The sequence below is a fragment of the Alosa alosa genome, chromosome 9 (genome assembly GCF_017589495.1).
Source record: "Alosa alosa isolate M-15738 ecotype Scorff River chromosome 9, AALO_Geno_1.1, whole genome shotgun sequence".
Taxonomy (NCBI): domain Eukaryota; kingdom Metazoa; phylum Chordata; class Actinopteri; order Clupeiformes; family Clupeidae; genus Alosa; species Alosa alosa.
Window position 1 is genome coordinate 12,653,983 of NC_063197.1, and position 23,859 is coordinate 12,677,841.

A 23,859-nucleotide genomic window follows, 5' to 3' on the forward strand; every position below is an offset into this window, starting at 1 on the left:
TATTAGGAACTTACATTTTGTTTGCGCAAGAAAGACAAAATACAGTGTACAACTTGGGGTTAAATGCCTTGCTCAAGGGCACAATGGTGGAAGCTAGGAGTTGAACCAACAACTTTCAGGCTACTGCACGCTAGCCCAGCTCATAACCACTACACTACCACCGCCCCAAACGGATACAATAATATCATTTAAATAATTATTCATTCTCTGTTCACAAATTTGAAACATTCCACCTCTGAATAGAAAACCAGATAACTGAGTAGATTATTTATTGTTTAATTATGTAGCTATGTGATGAATGTCAGGTGATTGTCTAATTTCATTCCAATTACACAATGATCATGGAGGATAGCCTGGTTAACACCAGACCACTTCTCAAATGTCACTTGCTAATAGGTTTGTCTGGGTTCTCCTAGGCTACATGGAGGATACTCTGATGAAGACTCTGTTGTCACCATCATTACCACAGTCAATTCATCCAAGTTCAAATTGAACTATTGAAAAAATGAACATCAAGATGTGGGGTCATTACCACAGTCAATTCATCCAAGTTCAAATTTAACTACTGAAAAAATGAACATCAAAATGGTCTATCACATTATTGCATTTAAAGAATCACATGTGGTTAAAATAACGAGTACTTCATGCTCATATTTCAAAGTGGAGTCAAAAGTACAGTATTTGTCTTTCAAACATAATGGAGTAAAAGTCACAAGTTTCCAAAAACATTCATACTCAAGTAAAGTACAGATACTCAAAAATAATACTTAAGTACAGTAATCAAGTAAATGTAGTCACTGTCCGCCCCTACTCTCTTGATTGTCTGAAATCTGGAGGCAAAGACGTAAAGGAGCCTAATAAAAAAATGCTTATTTAAAGAAAAGTGGTCATATGGATTTAGATATTAACATATAGACATTAACATATGGTATGATCAATCAACAATAATATTGATATCAAAAGCTTTTTTTAAGTAACTGCATTGTCCTGCAGTGAGTTTCTTGAACAAAATCAATGACTTACTACTCAGTTCATATAGAGATACATAAATCAGAAATCATAAATAACACATATATGGCACACTGTAAAAAATTGAATTACGCTTTGTTCAAGTAATTACATGTTCACAATTGAATGGACAGGAAATAGGAATTATTATTAACGAACAGAAAAATCCACATCAAACTGATAGATTGCATCTCAGTGATGTGTGAATATATACAAAAGTGAATATTCCGAATTGAAAATACATAATTGCCACAGGTGTTTATTCAGCGCATGCGCTTGCTGGCCAACACACGGGGTTTCTTTTCCTCTCAGCATCGGAAGGGCTGGGCAACGTGCTTCTCTCCGGTTGAAGTTTTCTCCACTTGACTTGCAGGATGGCCAAACTTTGAAAAGGTACGTGTTTAACAGGCTTTAAGCATGTATTCCTCATTGTGTCCTACTCAAGAAATGATTTAACATGTCTGTGTGCGTTTTTATGAATTTAAGATTTCGATTGACCAGGTGCTAGTTTTGACGCAGTGTTTGCTATTGGGCTAGCTCATATGGCATTCGCGTTAGCTAACTTTCGAGCGACGGTCAGACCATATTGACTGTTTGTTTATACCATTTACAAACTGTCAGCGCATCTGCGGTACAGTAGGCTATGGCCCTCTTCTTTAACCAGTGCGGTATTTCTGATTTCAGTGTGCACAATGATCATGCATCATGCAATGTTCACAAGTTGAGTGCATTAGTCCTGTGCCACGGTGCCTGTCTATCTGGCACTAGCCATATAATTTACCAGACCAGATAGAGCTCGGCATATGGCAGATTTGAATTCAGCACACCCAAATTGACAATGTATGACTGTTTGCCGACTTTGTCTCACAAATGCCTTTGGGTAGCCTGGCCATTTGCCATCCCCTTGGTACGCTTCGCTTCCACAAGGGTCTGGGATCTCGGCTATTGACAAACGCTTGCAAGCTGGAGGCGTGGACTCTGTAGAAGTTTGAAATGATTGGATCTGATTTCACCCAATCGCTAACGTTTAGCCGTGACGTACGTTATGCGCCAGCTCGATCGTGAAGTAAGCTACGCTACGACGCTCACCTGAAATTGCGTGCCTGATACAACAACCCAGAGTGATAGAGAAAACAGCAACAACCATTCCCCACCACGAAGACAGAGCGAGCAAGATGGATGTAAATGACCGATGCCGGCTTTGCGAGACAAATTTAAGAGTTAGTGGAAAAATAGGAAATAGCAGGTTAATATTCGACAGTAAGGTTGAAGATAATATATCATCACAGTTGTCAAAGCTAGATCTCAACATTGAAAACACGCCGCTTCGTTCGTACCGGGTCTGCCGTGTATGCTGTAATGTAATATCGAGGCTACTGCGCGATACAGAAGTTTTACAGCGATGGAAAGAAAATGAGACAGCAAAGGTAGTGGAGTCCTGTCCGGAGAATGATGGCGATGACACTGCCTCTGCCCCCACCGACAAAAGAGGCCGGGAGCCCACACCCTCAAAAACTTCACGAGCAAGAAGTCGAGAACATCGACCGACTGGCCAGCGCCAAAGAGGAACAATGTGACCGAGGTAAGTTAGGGAAATTAGGCTATTCAATAAATTGTTTGTCTGACAGTGTATGTTATGCCTTTTCGTGATTTGTTACAACATATATCTACATAAAGTAAAATATAGCTGCAAAGCACCCTCATAGGCCAATTGTTAGGAACAGTAAGCCTCTTTAAATAACACAAGAGGTCTTCAACCTTTCCCCTCCCCCTCACGACAAAATTAATGTTGTGTGACTGTTCAGTCGGTCACAACACAAAGTAGTAGGCAAGTAATAGCAGCGCTGTGAACGTGTGCGTAATGTGTCTTGGGCCAAGAAGATAGAAGGAGAGCTACAAGCTAGCTTGTTTTGGAAGACCCTCCCCCACATTATCCCACCATAGAATAACCTCTGTCTTGGCAGTTGCACAATGTTAATGCTATACCTAATGTACCTTTTTTGTCATGTTAATTCTATAAAAGAGTAATTTTATATTCATATTTCAGATTACGATCACCTATGGCAACCATTCAAAGAGAACAATTGCATGCCAAGCCGACATAGCTGGAATTGTGGAAAATGTTGCAAAGCAGAAGTTTGCTACAGCTGCCAATCTCATTTCACACAATAAAGAGGTAATGGAGCATTTACAACACAGTGTGATGGACATAGTGGAGACGGACTGTGTGGCTCTCTGCAAACCACAAAATCACTTCATGCTGTGGAGGGCAAGTGGTCCTGACCTGCAAAACTTTTCATTTGAAGAGTTGCTTGATGACCTGAAGCGGCTGCCCTTTCCTTTTCTGCATTTTATCTAAAATCGCAAAAGACTCCATTCCTCACATTTGTGCAGCAGCCTCAATAGCCTTGCGGAGTAGAGAACCACGGTTATCTGCCCTTGCGTACTACGTCAACTGTGTGCTACTGTATGGTGGAGCCAAAAAGGCAGCTTTTCAGCGTCTTGCCAAAATGGGCATATGCACAACACACATCCATGCTGTCGGAAAACAGAAAGAGCTGGCCCAGTATTGCATGTGCCCGGTGTTTACTTTGAAACAGGACCTGGAGTCATACTTAAAAAACCAAAGGACAGATAAATGAGAAGGGAGTCTTCAAAGGAGCCTGGAAGACCTTTCCCTATCAGGTGAGACTATGTAACCCAGTCTTTATATAAACCTTATAGGTATACATCTGTTATTTTTATGGAATAGCAATTTTAACTTGTGTTCTTTTATTTTCCATAAAGACATGTCCACTAGCAAATCTACCAAGGAGAGCGATGCCCTGGACGTTTTCACGTTTAGCACTTTGACTGACGAAGAGATGGCTGATTTGGGTGTTGCTCCATTGTCTGCCCCAGTACTTCCAACCAGTCATACACCCCAAACATATTCCATAATACCAGCATACAACGCCTACAAACAGTTTGTGCAGACAGATACAACAGCTCTTTTCCTGGCAGCAGCTATGGAACATTTCCATATGGATGATGTTACAGGTTTGTATCTGTTACAATGACCTTATAGAATAAAATGATTGTCTTTGAGATACTGATTTAAAAGAATGTCTTCAAATTTATAATTTCTATTCTCAACCATCTCTTCCTGCCACTACAGAGGGGGTGATTCCGGACCATGTTCTGCAGGGGACTGAAGCGGAGAAAAGAACCTGGCTCCATGACACAGTGGCGGACGTGGTAGACAGGTTTATGACCTCAACGGACACCCTACAGCTGTCAGCTGCAGTGACTGGTGCAGCAAGAGCAGAACACACAGGAAAGGAGAAGCTGCCTTGTCGTCAGCCTGGTTGTACCAGAGTCTACGTGAACAAGAAAAGCCGAGAGAACCATGAGCAGAAAGTCCACCATCTTGTCGCTGCATCTGTGCCACCTGCTGCTTCCTCAAGTATGCTTGACTACAAAAAGCAGCATACAGAGGCCAGACTGTGCTTTGGCTTTTTGCTCTGGGACATGCTGGACGCTGTGAAAGAGGGAGATGGGGAGCGTTTGCTGAGGCTATATAAGATGCCACTTCTAATGTTCAAAGCATATGGGCACACTAAGTACGCCTACAGCACATTTCTGCTAACAGTGCAAGTCAATGCCACCATGTCCCCTCAGGTTGCACATGATGTAACTTGGAACAGATTTTTTTAATGGCAAGGGTGGCAAAGGCAAAAATATACCTCTCGATCTGCACCTTGAGCATCTCAATAACTTTCTCAAATCCTTTCTGAGGAACAAGGGCACAAATCTAACAGAAAGCACAGCAGACAGGGTCAGCAGATCGTTGGGTGTTTTAAAGTCCCTCATGGACACAGTTGACAGAGAGTTGCAGATATCGCAGCCTAGTGGCACCCACCGTGCAGCCGATGTTGAGAAAGATGTGAATACTTTGCTGGAAGTTTTCAGGAAGACTGAAGTCTTCAAATTCCAACCAGGAAGGCACTTTTCTGCATTCCTTGACTTCAATCGTAACATTCTCTCCAGGTTAAATTACGAGGGCTTATGTCAGTGGATGCGTGCAAAGTTGAAAGAATGGAGGGCTGTAGCACTATAATAATTCACTTGCCACTTTCATAGGTACCTTTCTAAACCTCTTGCATGGGCCTGCTTGGGCAAATGTTATTTGTGGAAAGAGAATGTATATACTGTAAATATTTCGTTATTTGTGGAAAAGAGAATGTATATAGTGTAAATATTTCATTGTTCATTGTTTTTCATTGCTCTTACAAACAGAAATGTAAGTACTTCTCTGTTCATATTTAATATGGCTGTCGTCACACAACAGTCAATAGTCAACTCCTAATAAAGACCTTTTACTTTACTTTGGTTCATTCTGAGAAAGTCACTACAAACATGTTTTCTGCAAATATTAAATAGCAAGTTTATTATTTACAGGCGAGTTTTGATAATTGGCAAAAAAAAAAAAAAAAACACATTTAAAACCATATGTTCAAATACAAAAGTGTGTCCCTCCCTGCATGGGAATAATCAATTCACTGCTCAGACTCAGAGCTACTGACATGGCTCCTAATTGCTGCATCATCATCATCATCATCCACCTAGTCAAAGTAATTACAGTAATATAGATCTGGCTCAGTGAAATCCCCACCCGACTCAGACTGCAGAGTAAAATCCACATCTCCAAACACATCACAAATGATAAGTAATATCTCCTTGGCATGGTTTAAGCTGAAAACAGGAAGGTTGGCAATGATGTATGACAGATCAAAGATATACTGACAATGGTCCAACACAGAATCCACTAGTTGTTGAGTGAAACCAGTGCATGCTTCTTGTGAGGTGAACAGTCTAGTAGATGGACTGATAGACTGGCCCTGTAGCCATTTAGCAAGTCTGCAATCAATGACCTGTCCTCTGCAGCCACATGCCTACATCTCTGGTTAGCTCTTTTGTCCTGAATCACTTCGTAAATTGGGGTGGGTTCTGAGCACGAGCTGGATGAACAAGAGCAGACAGTGTGGCAGTATGTGCAACAGAGATGACCTGGTTCTATGTGGCTGGGTTGATCTTCAAAATGAGAGTAGAGAAGTTTCCGGAAACATGTTTTTTGGCAATCTGCAAGCACTTCCTTGACTTCATCCTCCACCTTAAAACTTTGACTATTGTTGTAAATAACAGCATGAGATGGTTCACCATTTCTACCAGCCCTGCCCACCTGTTGTATTATTGACTCCAAGTCACCTGGAACTCCATACATAACAACATGAGACACATTAGGGAAATTCAACCCCATTCCCAGGGCTGAGGTAGCAACCACTACACGGCAATTCCCTTCCCCCCCAAGTGAAGACAACAATCTGTCTTTGTTTTGAGGGAGGGTCTTGCTGTGGAACATGCCAATCAGCAGGTTCTGAGCCTGGTGATCAGGATCACAGTCAACCCAGGCGTGCTCTTGAAGCTCAGCCTTCAAGTATGAAAACACTCCCCACCAGGGGCGGAGGGGTGGGGGGGGGTGGGGGGTGCGGCACGCCCCCGGGGGCCCGGTGCGAGGGCGCCCCTCCCCCACCTCCAGGTAAGGTGGGACGGGCCTCTCCCACGGCACAAGGCCGGAGGAGCTAAGATCATGCAAACGGTTTCTTTTCAATCATTTTCATCAGAGCGGGACGTATTAGGCTTATAGGTTGCCCCAGTCAGGATGAGTTATGACTACGGTTGCTGAAAAGTTTTGAAATTTACTTTGATGATTTAGTAGGTGTAAAATATTGAATAAAATGTTCTGCTGTATGTGAGTTTATTTTAACTCTCATATTGAACTTTACGACGTGCAAATTTACAAAATTGGATCAACGATATTGTCTCCTACAGGCGTCAATGAGAGAACACTTACACTTCGGCCTACATGATTTTGGTTTCGATTTTCTAATTGGAGTAAGTCTTTGTGACAACACGTCATCATGATACATTTGATAATGTTTGATCGTTGTTTTGGTATGAAGCATCTTTTACGTAGCCTAATGAATGCGCTCTAGAAAGTGAAAGTAGCCTAACCCAGGCCTATATGCTCTGTGTCTGAGCTGTCTGTGCCGCGTCCGCAATTGATTACGTTCCTCAAATGGAGAACACATCAATCCCATGGTATTTTTTTGTCTTAAAATGCATGAAACATGCAAGTTCAAAATCCCGCCGGTAGCCACGTTACATCTCTGTTTCATATTTGCCTAGGCTACTAGCCTACAATAAATTGAACGAACTCAACTGACAACAGGTATATCTACTGATTCGGTCATTGAGACTACAGAATACAGACTACAGAATACAGTACAACAAACTTTCTGTCTTTCTGAAGTTTATTTTTGTATTCCGGGGTACAGTAGCCTAATTGCATAATGTCTTGACAATAGTTTTTCTTACCGGCTTGCTGTTTAAACTGAATGCGCCGCTCTGAATTTTCCTGCCAGGTTTATGACGTAAACCTCATCTCAGATCTGGCATTGCCTAAACTCATCGTGTGGGAAATCAGATTATCTGTCAATAGGCCTATTGGGCTTTGAAAGTAAGGGATATTTGCTCAGTAATAGTAGACTACATTTTGTAACATTTACAGAGAAACCGAGGGGATGCAACCACCCAGCAGTAACTTCTGCATTCAGTGATTTGCACCGCCCTAATTTTATTTTTGACTCTTCCCGTCACCTTTGCAACCTCTGAGCGCTCATTCTCCAAGTTAAAGATCATTAAAAACCACCATAGAGAATGAGAGAGCAAAGAAAATGGACATACACAGAGCATCGTGGACGAGTTCGCGGAGCGCAAGGCTCGTCGTACTGTATGCCCTTCAAATAGTGCTGCGTATTATTGTTGTTTTATTATTAGGGGTCATGTAGCCTAATGTTTTTGTTGTTGTTCTCTTGGTTACACTTCATGTACGTTCGATGGACTTCAAAATGACATAGTTGCTCTCCGTGCCGCTGACGCTTGTAAGACCCGCTGTTGCGGGCATGTGTAGCCTATGTTGTAAAATTATGGTCATGTGCCCCGCCCCCGGCCCGGCTCTGACTTGTTCCGCCACTGCTCCCCACCATTTTCAGTGTCTGGCAGTACACCAGCACAGGTTGCATTGAACAGCCCTTGTCCTTAACACGTTGCACAAGCCAGTCAAAACAGTTAAGTTCATTGCTGGGCACCATGCACAATCCCAGTTGGATGTTTCCCTTGTTAGGGCTGGCAATGATCTGAATGCAGTTGTCCATATGGAGAATTCTTCTGACTCTGTTTCTAGACTTGATGTCTGCAGAAGCTGTCAGGGCCAGTGTTCCTGTGAATTTACAAAAAATATAAAGTAAACAAGTGCTCCTGGCAAAAAGGGTTGTTTTGTGTAATATGCCACAATAAAGGACAACATAATGAACATCACTTGTAACAATGCAGTGTGTCCAGGTAATCACTCAAAGGACATATTGTTATTGACCCTTGCCACACAGAATTTTCCCAATATATTTTTACGTTTTAAAAGACACTGTTCCACATTTAAGTCTGGAACTGAGACATAACTTAAGAAGTCAACTCACCCTCCTTGGTAATTGATCTCAGCTCGCCGAGTTTTGCAAAACTCTCTCGAAATGGCGACTCGCCTTTAGCCGCTTCACCCCTGAGTGAGTGGAGAGCAAAACAGTCACGAACTGTACGACATAAGTTTAAAAGTTAAAAGAATGACAACGTAAGTCTACTACGCTATTGGGTATGAACAAAGGTGGCCTTGTTTAAGAGCTTGCTTACCATTTATAGGTAACATGGACTTCATCCACGACCAGGCCCAGATCTAGGCTGCTCAGATTGGGGGGGCAAATAGAAATTTGGGGTGGGCACAATGAATAATTTAAACACACTGTGAAACCTGAAGCCCAAAGTTGGAGACATGCATTTAGACATTGCTGCAAATGTAAAACCGGATTACTCTGGAATGGCTAACTGTACAGGGGAATGCTTTACACCTTTGTATTCGGTAAGGTCTGCTGTTTCTTCTGATATATGGTTTGTCATGTGTTCGGGAAAAATTTGTGAAGTATTCCACCGAGATGAATGGGTATAGGAGATGGGCGCAGAATGTAAGATGAATAAATTAAAGTTACTTTTCTCGTGAACCGTTTACCACAACTTGCGGCTAACATTGTTTAAAAGCTGAGAAAAAGCTCTTTTGTGTGATGTGATACTGTACATGTAATATATGTGTGAAGAGTAGGCTATCGGGAGTATGCTAGTTCAGCAAAGAATGGGTGAATTTGGACGCACTTCTTTCTTGCCGTGCGCTGTCACGTTCTCCACTGCGTAAAAGACATAGGCTAAATTAATTTGCGTTGTGAATGCTAAGCTTAACTTGACAGGCCATAGGCTAAATAAAAAAAAAAAAAAAAAAAAAAAAAAAAAAAAAATCACTAGTCGGATGCAAAGCAGAATATAGAAAGAAAGGGGCACCAAGCACAGTGGCCTGTGAACCTCCGATTTTCAAAGGGACATCACGGCCAACGCAAGGGGCAACAACGTGGCCGCCGTAAAATTCACCCTGCTTATAACACAGTTAAGGAATGACCAAACTAACTGGCTAGATCCCTTAGAAAGCTAACATATGCACATTAGCTAACACTACAGTTAAAAGGGCTTTATTTAAACCAGCAACAATAATCTATATTACATCTAGTAGCCTATAACCTTTATGGAAATATAGCTAAGCCCTCTCTACTGAAGTATGAAACAGCAAGTGATGCACACAGTGTGGAATGGTAGGGGAATGCTGCTGCAACCAGCAAATTAGCACCCTCGAAATTTAGACGGGATGAATTAGAAAAGTGTGATTGGCAGATTCAATAGCTGTCAATTAAAATTGACCAATTAGGTGGGGCAGAAGAAATATTTGGGGGGGCATTGCCCCTCCCAGCCCTATTCTAGATCCGGCCATGTCCACGACTATACCGATGAGGCTGTCCAGGTAAACAGACGAGGTTAGCATCCGTCGCCATTTCGAGTTGAGCAGCCTAGACTCTGGGCTCCTGAACACCAAGCTGAAGCGTCCGTCCAAAAGATCACGATCGTCGTGAACGCCAAGCTCCTAACTTTTCCGCTTGCTTAACTTGATCCTCCATCAAGGCTAGAAGAGAGGACACCACAACAACAATGGGGGTAGCTTCTTTAGCTTTAGCCTAGCCACCTCCTTTGCTATTAGCGGAGCCAACTTGAAAATCAAACTTTTCCCAAACCCAGTAGGGATTAGAGCCACGACATCTTTGCCCGAAATAAAATGTGTTAAACACTCCTTTTGTTCAGACTTCAATTCTTGAATATTTGGAAGCGTAGCCAGCACGGACTGAATTGCTTCAGTAACTTCCACCATTGCCAACTCCTCTAGGACTACAATTCAAACACAGCGCAGAATCTTGACGTCGTCTCACAACTCCCGCCTCCTGCTCGCTGATTGGTGCAGAATCGAATCTACAGCTGCTAACGCAGGGGCCAATGGCGAAATCCCAGGCGGGTAGTGGAGGGAGATGAAAATCGGCCGAGAAGCATTAGGAAGGCAATTAAGGCCAGGCTAGCCTTTGGGTGTCACAGTCCTGGATTTCAGTACCAGTGTAATAGTCGTGTTCAGAGAATTGGATAAATTACACTGTGTCTCTTTTATAAGTACTATGTCACCTGGTTAGCTTTGGTGTGTTCACCTGCCATTGTGGGATTGGCAAATGTGATTGGTCAAGCCACAGGCCCTGCTGTAATTTGCAAATTCACTTATTGGAGCTCACTGCTTTCTTTCTTTCTGATTACATGTTTCAGATAGGAACACCAAATCTCCCATGTTCTGCAAGTACTGTGGTTTTTCCTCAGACCAGGACAATCTTGTCAGACACCATGAGCTTCACCACAGGAGACCCCACCACTGGCCTTATGTTCACTCCAACTGTCCTTGTGTGTTTAAAACTCGAGGAGCCTTAAAGTCACACATTTCAAGACATCACAAAGGTGCACTTGTTCATGATCAGTCTAATTTCACCTTCAAATGTGAATGTTGTGATTTTCAAGAAATATGTTCTGAAAGGGACTTTTTTTAAACACCTGGGAAATCATCTTAAATTCAGGAAACCGTTCAGTGTTCCTTTTTAGGTTGTGACTTTAAAACAAATGCTTACAAAACATTCAGTTCACATAAAAGCAGAAAACATAAGCAGTATAGTACAAATGACTTTAGAACTGTGATTCAGCCGTTTGCTGTAACTGCAGCTGGAAGTATTGATGATGGTGCTGCTTCAACTTTAATTCAACAATAATCGAGTCATGTGTTGGAGGAATATGCAGTAGAACATTTTGATGGTACAACAGTTGAGAACAAACTTGCAAGTCTTTTACCGTCTCACGAAGTGCAGTGCAAACATTCAAGACATTCTTGACAAAATTGCCCATGCTGCCTTTGATATAAAAGCATACCCTCAGCCTCACAAAGTAGAATCCATTGCAGTTGCTTTGATCTCCAAATACCCATGCCTCACAGATGTTGATGGCAACAGTTATGATGGCTGGCTTGGCAGTATCCGGAACAAGTTCAACAACTTCAGAGCAAAACTGCGACTGGCAGGTTGCAGTGACGTTTCCCTCAACAGCAAAAGGAAGGCCGATGGAGAGACTGGACCATACACACTGAAGAAGGCCAAGCGTGGGGAGATCAACCATTTTCCTGAACATCCAAATCAGCAGGATGATTCCTCACTTGAACAGCAAAGAAAGCTCTTGGTGGAAGTGTAACCAATGTGTAAATAACTTTTTCTTCTGGGGAGTTACTGTAACCACACAACACACCAGAGTCAGAGGAAATTGCGATATAAAAATATAGGATTTATTACAGTGCATGAAAATGCACTGTTCTGTTATCCGAAGTCTTCTTCTTCTTCTTCTTCTTCCCAAATGTCTGTCTAATTCAGCTTTAACCATTTAACGTAGAAACTTTGTTCAAACTTTGTAACGTAGGTCTTGAAAAGGACACGTGGGGAATGCATTTTTCACTTTTGTAAACTTTATACTGAGATATTAATAAAAAAACAAGCTTATTTGCACCTGTGTCAACTTCCAGCTGCTCACTATAAGGACCCATCAAAGGGCCAATTAAACTGATTGCACCCGTTTCAACTATCCAACTTTCTATCCATTCATCCTCTTCTAACCATTCATTTATCCACCCATTAAACTATCCATCAACATCCATTAAACAATCTGCCCATCAACATCCATTCAATTTTCTGTCTATCAACATCCATTACACTATCTACATTCAACTTTTAAACTATATAGGCCTACTCTGTCTCAGGCTTTAAGCATACAATCTGGCTCTCTTAAGACTACCATTTCCTCTGCCCACAACAGTTTCAAAATAAATGTCCTCACTACAATAATTCACTATTAAATAATTTAACCATTTAAACTACTCAACTATTTAACTGTTCAGCCATTTCAACTGTCAGTTGTTATCAACTATGACTCCTGCCAACTGTTTCCAAATAAAAGTTTGTTTGGCATTTTATGTTAATAAACAGTACGTTTATATTTTCATGCACTGATAATTTCCTCGAAATTACATTTTCTAGTTTTAAATACAGTCACTTGAGTTTCTTCTAAAAAAATGACTCCGTTAATTGAGAAGGAATCCAACATTCCATAGATCCACACAGAGGAGGGAGAAGGAGCCAGCTAGGACGCAGCAGCAAACGCAGGCAGATTCGTGAGGGGGCGGGGTCACACCGTGACTGACGTCAGGTACCAGGGTCCGGCAGACACACTAGGATGGAATCTGCTCTGCCCTCCACCCAGCCCTCACCCACCTGGAAAAAGCACTGGCAGAGAGAGAGAGAGAGACTCAGACCACCACCTCTGCAACTGGCTAAAGCCCCAAGAGTCAAATTCCTGGGGGGTGGAGGGCATAGGAGACAGGACATTTACAGGGAAGACTCCCAATATTCAATGTTCCCCAACAACAATTCAATGTGAGAGAGAAGGAGAGGTCAGCACAGCAAATCTTCACGTCAGTGTCCAAAAAAAACAAAGCTTCACACCGCAACACACACAATTACGATGCAATTGAGTCCATAAAAATACTGGGAATATTCTTTCCAAATGCCCAACTCAGCAGTTAGGTTAACAGTCCCCAGTGTCCAAAAAAAAAGCTTCACACGCAACACACACAATTATCACCATAAAATACTGCCCCAACTTGGAGTAGCCCAATCCATACAGCAGTAGGTTAACAGTCCCCTCTCGTACCACAGCCCATCTAGTGTAGATTTAAGGAGCATGTACTTAACTTGGCAGAGGAGCGACGAGAAGTCACACCTCCGGTGTAGGTCACTAGGCAACACAGAGGCCTGTAGCAGCAGCGCTGGTTCAGTCAACAAACAGCAATAGGCCTACGCTGGTTACGATCGGTAACGGTGTACTTTCCCTCTGGCTGGAGCTGCAGGAGCAGTTTTCTTTTCCCCAGGTTCTCCGCACGATGGTCTCGTCTTTGCTCATCTCTCCCACAGAAATCAAACGGAAGGTTAGAAACCCACTTCCTCGTCTCTCATGCAAGGGGATCCGGTCACTTAAAAAACGCTGTCAATAATTATCCAAATCACCACACCTGTGACAATTACGCCTGTGCTTATCTCATATGATAACCCAAGACAGGTGAGCAGAGCATGTCATACCACAAGCCACCACCAGGAAGCAGACATAACAAACAAACACAGACAATCATCCCAGTGACAGAAGCATCAAAGACAGCCAAAATAGATGAGAAATTCGTAAGAGAAACGATGGAGATGACCTTTTCCCTGAGGAGAAGGGAGATTGTTGATGACCAGCCGATGGTGATAGAAGTGCAAGACAGATGGCCTGCTTTATTATGACCGCCGCACAGCGAAGCTGACATATAGGTTTAGTCAGATTTAAAAAAAAAAAAAAAATTCTTTTTCGCATGTCCAAATTTCCGTCAAGGATTCCCGGGACACTGAAAGACCGGGGTAGACGAAACTTGGTGGGCATGTAACCCCATATGGATAGCATGGAACCATCGTTTTTCATTTTGATCTGTAGCCCCCGCTGGACTGCACCCCCCGAAAGGAGGGTAGGGCAGATACAGTTTTCTGTGAATATCTCGAGAACTGTAAGGTTTAGGAGGACCATTTTTTTTGTATGTTGATCTCAAGGGGCCATGTCAACCCATTCCATAACCACTCATTTCATGTATAGCGCCACCTAGTTAAACACAAAAAAGTAAAAATGAGGTGTTGTAATCGCAGGTATCTGTGACCTAACATAGTCAAAACTGCGAAATTGGAAGTGTAGGATCATTATGACACCCTCTGAATGCACGCCAAGTTTCGTGGAATTCCGTTCATGGGGGCCACACAATAAATTAATTTATGTTATTATACACCAACTGGCCTGTAGGTGGCGGAGACAGTTTTCTGTGAATATCTCGAGAACCGTGGGGCCTAGGAGGTCCACCTTTTTTTGTATGTTGGTCTTAAGGGGCATGTCAACCCATCCCATTACCACTTATTTCATGTATAAAGCCACCTAGTTAAAAATGAAAAAGCAAAAAATTAGGTGTTTTCATCACAATATCTCTGGCTGACATGGTCAAAACTGCACGAAATTGAAAGTGTAGGATCATTATGACACCTTCGAATGCATGGTTTGTGAACTTTTCGTTCATGGGGGCCTTACAATAAAATGATTTATGTGTACATTTAGTGACCGTTACACCAACAAGGATTCCCGGGACACTGAAAGACCGGGGTACCGCGAAACTTGGTGGGCATGTAACCCCACATGGATAGCATGGAACCATCATTTTTCGTTTTGATCTGTAGCCCCCCGCTGGACTGGACCCCCGAAAGGAGGGTAGGGCAGACACAGTTTTCTGTGAATATCTTGAGAACCCGTGGGGCCTAGGATGACCAATTTTTCTGTATGTTTGCCTCCAGGGGTCATGTTAACCCATTCCATGTGCACACATGTGCATAAGCAGATATACACGCACACACATACATTCACAGTAATCATACGTATGACACATATATTTAAGAATTTCTCAGAATTATGAACAGGCAAGATGGGGGTAGGGTTGTATAAAATGAATTTTACCTGTGAAATCTATGAACTAATCATGTTTTGGTACTTGTTGTGTAGCAGATACCAGTGAGAATTGAGTGTGGATAATGCAATTTAGTGAGACAGTTAGAATCATATAGGCCTTTCAGCGTGATTTATTTTTGTGGAAAAAATGTGCTGGACTGGGCGGCAGTCATATTTTGTACCGCTCTGCGGTACATCTAGTTTTTCAAGGAGCAGGTAAGAATTTACAAATTTGATACTGCTGTAGACATCTGGTTACATTTCTGTATGCTGAGAACCCTTCCATTGTTTGACCTGTTCCTTTTTGTGTATGTTGCTTTGTGTATTTGACAGATTGATGCTGAGTTTTTTCGCATCACAAACAAGATGCTATTGAGGACCTTTAGAGCTGCAGTGGACAATTACACTCCCAAACTACTTCGTCTGTACCGGGCCCGAAAAGCAGCCTTTGGAAAGGTTATGGATGATGTCATGGCGAAGCTTGATGATGAGGTATGTTGTGGTTGAAATTCTTAGCTTTTTGGAAGACTGCTCAAACCAGGCTAGGCTTTTTTTTTTATTTTAAACTGATCATATTAAAAAAACAAAGAACAGTTGCACTGCTTCAAAAACATAAAAGGAACAGCAAAGCAATGCAACTCCCAGGTCAGCCATGCTCCTATGTCAGCCTGTCCAGCTAGAAAGAAACAATTGTTGTGAAAGGGTCTTTGTGCAAATTTAACAGGCAATGGGTAGAAATTAGAGGTACTAACAAAAAAAACAGCCCGCAGTTATTCTGTTGTGGTGGCCACAGACCGTTTCTCTTTCTTTCTGGCAGATGATTTTACCGAGAGGCGGTGTCGATCACTCACTGAATTTGCTCAGGTAGTGCTGCTCATCCAAGATGGTACATCGTATGCTCTTCACAAATGTTGTAGGCAGCATTACCTGTGATATAAGCAAATTACTCCCCGGACCTCATGCCCTCTTCATGAAGTCTGTTTCTGACCATTTAGAGCAGAAACATTCACGGTAGTGGCCTGCAAAGCTCGTTTTACAGGCCTCTGGCAGTGTTCTTCCTGTGCCATATGTTGCAAGGAAGAAGATCGCAATCTTGCTGCTGGGTTGTAAACCGTCTATGTCCTCAACGTCCCCTGGTGTGCTGTCACGTCCTCTGGCATCTCCTCCATACTCTGCACACTACTGATGGGTACCGCACACATTAATGACCCATCTTGGATGAGTACCATTAGCTGAGCAAATTCAGTGGATGATCCACTGCCTCATGATACCATCAGGGATATGAAACTGTCAGGATGCACATGACCAAAAAAGATGATCTGTGGATGCCACAGAGGAATAACTATTTTTGGGGAATTATTTGGTTATTACCTCTAAATTCTATCCATTGCCTGTTATATTTGCACAACAGAGAGCAAAATAAATTCACATTGTGTTGCTTCCCAACTGGACAGGCTGATATCATAGATTGACTTGATCATGATTGACTTGAGTTTTATTGCTTTGTTTTTGGTGTCCCATTTATGTTTCTGGAACAGTGTAGTTGCTGGGGAAAATCTTTAATTAATATGGGAGTGGAAAAACAAATGAATGAGTAAAAATATTTTCACTATTAGAAAGTGTTTGAACTCTCAACTATTATGACTAAACTGTTTTTTCCTGCTTTTTTGGCATAGACCTCTGACATCCTCAGGCACCGCAAAGATGCTGCTCTTCGAGGACTTCCGGTATTTCTCCGTGAGGACCCTAAGGAACTTTTCAAAGAATGCCTTGTAAGTAGTCATTAGCATCAAACAGGAACTACGCTTTTTCCAACAAATCATATAATGACTTACAGTGCCTTTTTTATGTTTCATACTGTGTACACTATACTCGTACACATACAAGTATGCTGACATACATGTAGGACAGAGTAATAGAATACAACAGAGAATTAAAATAGAGTATTAGTGTAAGATGAGGTAATGAATAGAAGAGGGGGTGGGTGTCTTTGTTGATTCACCTGTGGCACCTCCCTGAGGGCAACAGTTCAAACATCTCAGTGTCATTGATCAGCTGGGGGGGTAAATGCATAGAAATTCAATGTAAGACATGCAGTGGTATTAGGGAGGGTAGAGTGGCACAGACTGAATAAGTGAGTGTGTGTGTATGTGGTGGTGGTACTGCCATTTCTCCTGGCATCCCCTCCATGCTCTGGACACTGCTGGTGGACACGACAAATCTTCTTGCCACACATTGATGTGTCATCTTTGAGAACCAATAGCTGAGCAACCTCAGTGGATGATACTCTGCCTCATTTAACCTACATTGTAGGTAGGCTACAGGGGTGTGAATACACGTGACCAAAAATCAGACAGAAAGTATTTGGGGTGGGGGTTGGAATGGTCTGTGGATGCCACCTGCAGAAAAAAAAAACTATTTCTTGGGCGTAGTTTGGTTATTACCTACAATTGCTGCTCATTGGTTGTTAAATTTACAAAACTGCAGGCAAAATGAATTCACAATGAGTGCTTCCTTTCTGGTATGATTGACGGGAAGTTGCATTGCTTTGGGTTTGGTGTTCCCTTCATTTTTTGGAGCAGTGTATAATACTAGTGTTGTGTAGTGTCATGTAATGGGACCCAGCCCCATGAGTTTTGTCATGAGTAGATGGTACAGGAGGGGGCAGAGCAGATTTGCAAAGTCAATGTGAGTGTAAAAATCCTTTTTTTGTGCTTTTGTTTTCTGCAGGAGACCGATGCAGATGATGTGGCTCTCCAGGGCGTGGCTGTGGGCATTCTTTATGTTCTCTAAGACTGTGGTCCAGGGACATCTACGCGAGTGCAAAACATTGCCGTCATCCTCGAAGAGAGAGTTGTTTTGGAAGATATCCCAGATACTCCAACTGCTCTGCCATACCTTTTTGGCTTCCTTTATGCCCTGAATATCTCCTACCCAAAGGCTCTGAAGTATACCTTCGATACTTTGCAAAATGTCTTCATGGAGATTGGTCCAAAATGAACACAGCGTGTACGATCTCTGAAAAACAAACTGGCACTGTAAGACTGACGACGAGGCTGTATTTTGAAATGCGTGTTGGTTACATCAAGTTCCAATGATGGCCCATGTTCTCACGGTGTTGGAGTATGGCTATGTTTCTGAGGAAAAAAATGTGGATGACATTTTAACAAACTTGCACTGTAAGACTGAAGACGAGGCTGTGTTTTGAAATGCGTGTTGGTTACATCAAGATCCCTTGATGGGGGTCAGCTCTATGTTCTCACAGCCCAATGGTCCCACAGCTTATTCCTGCTGCTCCATTTTCCCACATTTTAAGAAATTATTCAAATATAGGCCCACAATTCCATGCTGCCACATTTCCGAGTAAACTGAGAGCATGTGCCTTTCTCCCCGCCATGGAACATATGGCCTAAATTTGAAAAAAATCTTAGAAATGTGGGAAATGGAGCAGCAGGACCAATGCAATATGCAGTGGGACCAATGGGCCTAAAAAATGTTAACGTTAAAAGTCTTAGTGATGTGGGACCAATGGGCTGTGGGAACATAGACACGCACCCCCTTGATGGCCCATGTTCCCAACGGTGTTGGAATATGGCTATGTTTCTCTCTAAACCGGACAAACTTAATATGGATTTTTTGTTCTTTGGTTTAAATCAGCTTCCTTATGATTTTTCCTGGAAAACCTAAGGGTGAATAGAAGTCCACACATTCCTTTTCTGCACTTATACCCCTCCACTTGCAAAAGAGGCAATCTATCACCACAGAAAATACAAAATACATACTAGTGAAGGGCACTGTGAATACACACTCTCACACATTTTTTAAAGGCATCTTTACTTTACTTTTATTTTACCTTTCCATTGTAAATACTTCTCATGGCTTGAGCCTTTCCCCCTGGACATGCACATGTGCATTTGTTTTGAAGCCAAATGACATACTATGGAAGAATATTAGACTCAAAAGACTGTTCTGGCACTTTCTGTTGAATAGCCAAACCTTAGCATAGCCATAGGCTATTCAACAGGAAGTGCCAGAACAGTCTCATAAGTATTTGTACTTGCAGAAAATTTACTTGTGCGAGCGGCAGAGATTCGTAATGGCAGAATAGCTTTGTAATTCAAAGACAAGCAACTGTGGAAGGTTTAGTATCTGTGGAATATATTTGTAAGTGAAGGATATATGAGTAATCCTTCACTTACAAAAGTCCAATGTCAATTGAAATGTGCCCAAACAACAATACGCAACAATTACCCATAAACATGGATAAAAAAGCCTACAAAAAGTAGCCTTTTGTATCATCAGCTTAAGAAAGAGCTATTTCTATTTAAGACTTTTTTGACTACACAGTGATTTATATATGACGACTAGGTTTTTCACAATCAGACATGCATGCTAGACATTAATCTAAATAAACATCTCGCCTTTACATGGTTCTTTGGTTCACATGATATGACATCCATTTCAGGATGTTAATGTTCAAAGTGATCCTATACCAGTATTATGTTGAGACTATCTTTGTTTGTTTCTTTGTGTGTTTCTGAAGGAAGAGGGCTTGGACATCACCGAGGCTTGGCACAGATCTTGTGGGGAGGAGGCGAGTAGGTGAAGCCTAGCACTCCCTCCAAGCTGAGCTCCACACCTGGGACTGCGGAGAAGGTGAACCTCTGCAGCAGCGAGGCAAACAGCAGGAAGAGTTCCATGCGAGACAGCTGCTCTCCTAGACAAACTCTCTTCCCTGGGGTATGAATACATGTGACAACATGAAGATACATACCGGACCTAAATGTACTCAGATAAAAAGCATTGTAAAAAAGAATCAGTGACAACAACAACATTCTGTCTGTTGATTGCTTAGTCATTGACTACCACGGCAACAACAAACATGTCAGTTTGATTATGACATAATAATAAGTAAGGGATAATGGACGACACGTGGTCTGTTAACAGAAGTTAATGCACGGTCGAGGCCAAGATTCTGATGAACTTTAGCTTTGAAACATCGCTATTTTACTCAGCCTGCTGTCATCCATCTAGCTAAAAGCCACCTCCGTCATATGCTACAATGTTGCAATGTTCTGAACGTCTGCATTTTACAGCTTGGATGCAACGTGACAGTTCATTTAAACTTCACAACGAGTTCGGCGAATTAATATACTGTGTGATACGGCCAAAAAAATGGATCTACTTCATAGGTGTGCAGATAACATACGGTTAATGGTTAATGTGATAATAACATGTACTGAAGTCTTATATAAATGTGTGATGAGTCAGGCCCGTCGCTAGAAGGCAAGCAAACCAAGCAATTGCTTGGGGCCCCGAGCTGGCCAGGGGCCCCAAGACAACGACTGGTTAAGAATAAAATGCAACGACAAACTGTGAGCGCCCCTTTGATAGTCAATGCAGTAGTGCAATGACACTGTTACCGGCAATACCGCGATCCCCCTCAAGGGAGCCAGGTTTGTGATCTCTGCTGCCGGGAAAATTAAATATAAAACCTCGGAAGTCATAATGAAGCGGAGTTATGTGTCCGGAAGCCAGAAAAGAATGAAGAGAAATGAAGAGGATGACAAGAAAAAATAAGATAGTGGTAAATGATAAATTACACTGGATAAAATAGCTCTACTTGTCTTGTACAAATGATGTAATGTCGCAGCAGGAAGGCTAGCCTAGCAAAAAATGTTTTGTTAACTACCTGCCTGACGGCCCATGCTGCTTGTAACAAACCAGAACAGTTAGCGCAACTTTTTTTTTCGAACGGACGGAATATGGTTACATACTGTAATATGTTTATTAACTGGATAAGGAAGACGCAGATCTGTTCCAGAATCACTGTTTATCGTATTTAATGACATAACAATGCTATAGCTTTGTAATAGGTTTTGATGAAAGTGGCATAGCTTAACTCTGCTATACTAACTATTCGACCGTGATAATCTATTTACCAAATGGGGGTTAGGAAAACCACACGATAAATTCCGTGCATCAAAGCAGACTGGAACATTCATGTCTAGCAGTATTCATGTACGCCAGCTGTTTACTGTCTTTAAAGCACCAGGTGTGTCTGTCTAATTCTCAAACAGCAGAATGCTTAAATGCTATGTTAAGCTACAAGTAGGCCTAGGTCAATGTATAACATTAGCTTGGGATGTTTTTACAGTAAGCATTGGTAATTGTGAAACAGCTGCATCCCTTCTAAATATCAAAATATGGAAATGCTAACATATCTTTTCTTTCTCCCTCAAGGTGCTTTGCTTAAATTTATCAGCCCTCAGCCTTACTAAGGATACCCTGATGAAGGTAGAGTGAATTTCTCTCACTGAGCTGAGCTGTTAATGACCCATTCCAATATGCTAACAGTGAAATGGTCAACGTACTTTACAGGTAATTTCAGATTTTTTTTTCAAAATGTTCAAAACTAATGCACAGTATATATATGCAACAGCAGTATTTTCACTGTCAACATTTTTTGTTTATATAAAGTGTCGGTGAACTTAAACTGTATGGCTATGCTGTGGTTCCTGTAGGCTGTGCGGGGGGTGGGGGGGGGGCCTTCAGGTCCATTTTGCTTGGGGCCCCCAAATTCCTTGAAACGGCCCTGATGACAGTTTTAAAAATAGATTTAGGGCTTGATATTTGGTCACCTGCTGAAAACGGAAAGAAAGCATCTCTCCTGCGGAAGTGTCCCTCGGAATCCAGGAAGTGTTCAGGGTTAAACACATCAGGTGTCTCCCACTGACTTTTATCATGGAGCACAGATGACAGGTTTGCGGTTATCGCTGTTCCCTGAACAGGAAAAAACAACATCATACCATTTATTAATAAATTCCAAACAATTTAGGCTGTGTTCACAAAGGGCTTGAAGTTTAACAGCTTAAATGCTGTTCTTGTTTGTTTGTTTGGTTGGTTGGTTGGTTTTTTTCACACACACACACTTTTCCCCCTTGCTCTCCATACTTATATGGGTTCAATGAGCTAGGAGGGTAAGCATGTGGTTTTGCTCAGATGATTGAAAGGTCAAAGATCATTCACCTTGGGTATAAAGTATCCAGCCAGGGTGGTGTCTTTGGATGCCATTTTTGGAAATCCTAGTGGCACAACATTTCCCAACCTCTGAGTTTCATGGATGACTGCTTCAGTGTAATGCAGTTTAGGTCTGTCAGTCATGTTCGGGAACCGTGACTGGCCGATCACATTGTCTATCTCAGCCTGGACCTTTTCTGCAATAGAGAAATAGATCTGCTGGCTTAGACATACGTAGACACTTAAAGCTGCTGATTATAGTGTGGAAACCTCTGATGTACTGTGATCAGTGCTAAATGTCATATCTCATTCATAATGTCATTGTTATACATTATGCACTGGTAGGCATAGCATTGTTGTTTGTAAAAAAATCATATACATAGATGAGCATTTTCATGGTCTCTAGTGACAACTGGAATGAATGTTGTATGTAAAATAATGATAAAAAAAACCCACATTGATCACTTACGCTGCATCTCAGGATACTTCATCATGAAGTACAGGGCCCAGCGCATTGTAGTGGCAACAGTCTCTGTGCCAGCCTCAGCCATGTCGAGGGTGCAGACAATCAGGTTCTCCAAATTAAATCCTGCCTCCTCATTAGTACTCTGAAAGGCAGAGAAAAGGAAGGGCAACAGCCCTTGCTACAGCATACTGGATGAACTTCCGATGTCAGTTTAGCTTGTTAATGTTGCACAATGGTGTTCTATCACAAATCTAATGTCAATGTGATGTAATCTAATGTTATCTTTAAAAAAAGATAACATCACAAAAAAGCCATGGCTACCTGTCTGTTTTCTCACAGGAACAAACTGTCTTCTGTCTCACCTTCTCCATTTCACCCAGAAACACATCTACATAATCACGTGGGTCTGACGGATCCCTGTCCTCAACGTGTTTCAGAATCTGCTGTCGCAGGAAGTCTTTGAATATCTGATAGTTGGAGTGAACGGTCTGGTGGGGACCTGGCAGGTAGTGGAAGAGGCCTGGGAAGGCATTGTACAGCTGGGAAGGAGTAGAACATCGACACAGATGAACATGGGAATGTGGATCAAAATTGATCATGGTGCATTGTGAACAGGAGTGTTTGTGGTAAAATAAGAGGTAAACTATGAATTCTGTTATCACGTTAAGGTGAACTGCGCCATGCGGTATCGGATTTTAAAAAAAGGCATTCAGAACATGTTTGATGGGTGGAAGTTATTGCCCAATGTTTATAACAATACCAGTGATATTAAATGGTTCCTAGAGTGTTGATGAGTGTACATATTATGATTGTGGATAATACAGTGTGATTTTTGAATGTTAAAAGTTGCAGTTGCCGAATAAACTCTTTTGAGAGGTAGATATGGCTGAAATTTCAGAGGTGGATAAACTGTGTTTTATCTCCACTACAGCCCTGATTGTGAGGAATCAGAATTGTGGATTTTGCAATGTGTGATTCACTGACCTGTGCCTGTGCAGTCCCTGACAATATAACCGCCTCAGCATCTGCCCGGAGAATGTTCTGGAACTGCTCATCACTGTACTCAAACCGACGCCCAAAGACGACTGAATAGATGACATTTGCTGTTGCACTGCACAGCGTGTACTGCGGATCAAACGGCTCTCCTGGACAAAACAAAAAACAAACAACAAAGACAGTCATTAAGCATGTTTGGCCTATTAAAA

At 42.1% G+C, this 23,859-nt stretch overlaps 1 protein-coding gene and 1 long non-coding RNA gene across 4 annotated transcripts in view; both read right to left on the bottom strand.

Annotated features, from left to right (window-relative positions):
- Positions 1–8,045: 8,045 nt before the first annotated feature.
- On the bottom strand, positions 8,046–8,985 carry LOC125300141. The gene is made up of 3 exons (XR_007194519.1): positions 8,791–8,985; positions 8,583–8,662; positions 8,046–8,329 (listed from the first exon to the last, which is right to left on the bottom strand). It is a non-coding gene; the product is annotated as an uncharacterized LOC125300141 (long non-coding RNA).
- Positions 8,986–18,985: 10,000 nt separating this feature from the next.
- Positions 18,986–23,859, bottom strand: part of LOC125300140 (cytochrome P450 2J2) — a 38,735-nt gene continuing 33,861 nt past the window's right edge. For all 3 annotated transcript variants that reach the window (XM_048251737.1, XM_048251738.1, XM_048251736.1), the window contains exons 4-9: positions 23,639–23,799; positions 23,017–23,193; positions 22,658–22,796; positions 22,198–22,385; positions 21,810–21,951; positions 18,986–19,903 (exon numbers count right to left, since the gene is read on the bottom strand). In XM_048251737.1, coding sequence (XP_048107694.1) covers positions 19,728–19,903; positions 21,810–21,951; positions 22,198–22,385; positions 22,658–22,796; positions 23,017–23,193; positions 23,639–23,799 — 983 coding nt within the window. In that variant the 3' untranslated portion in view covers positions 18,986–19,727. The remainder of the gene's footprint in view (positions 19,904–21,809; positions 21,952–22,197; positions 22,386–22,657; positions 22,797–23,016; positions 23,194–23,638; positions 23,800–23,859) is intronic.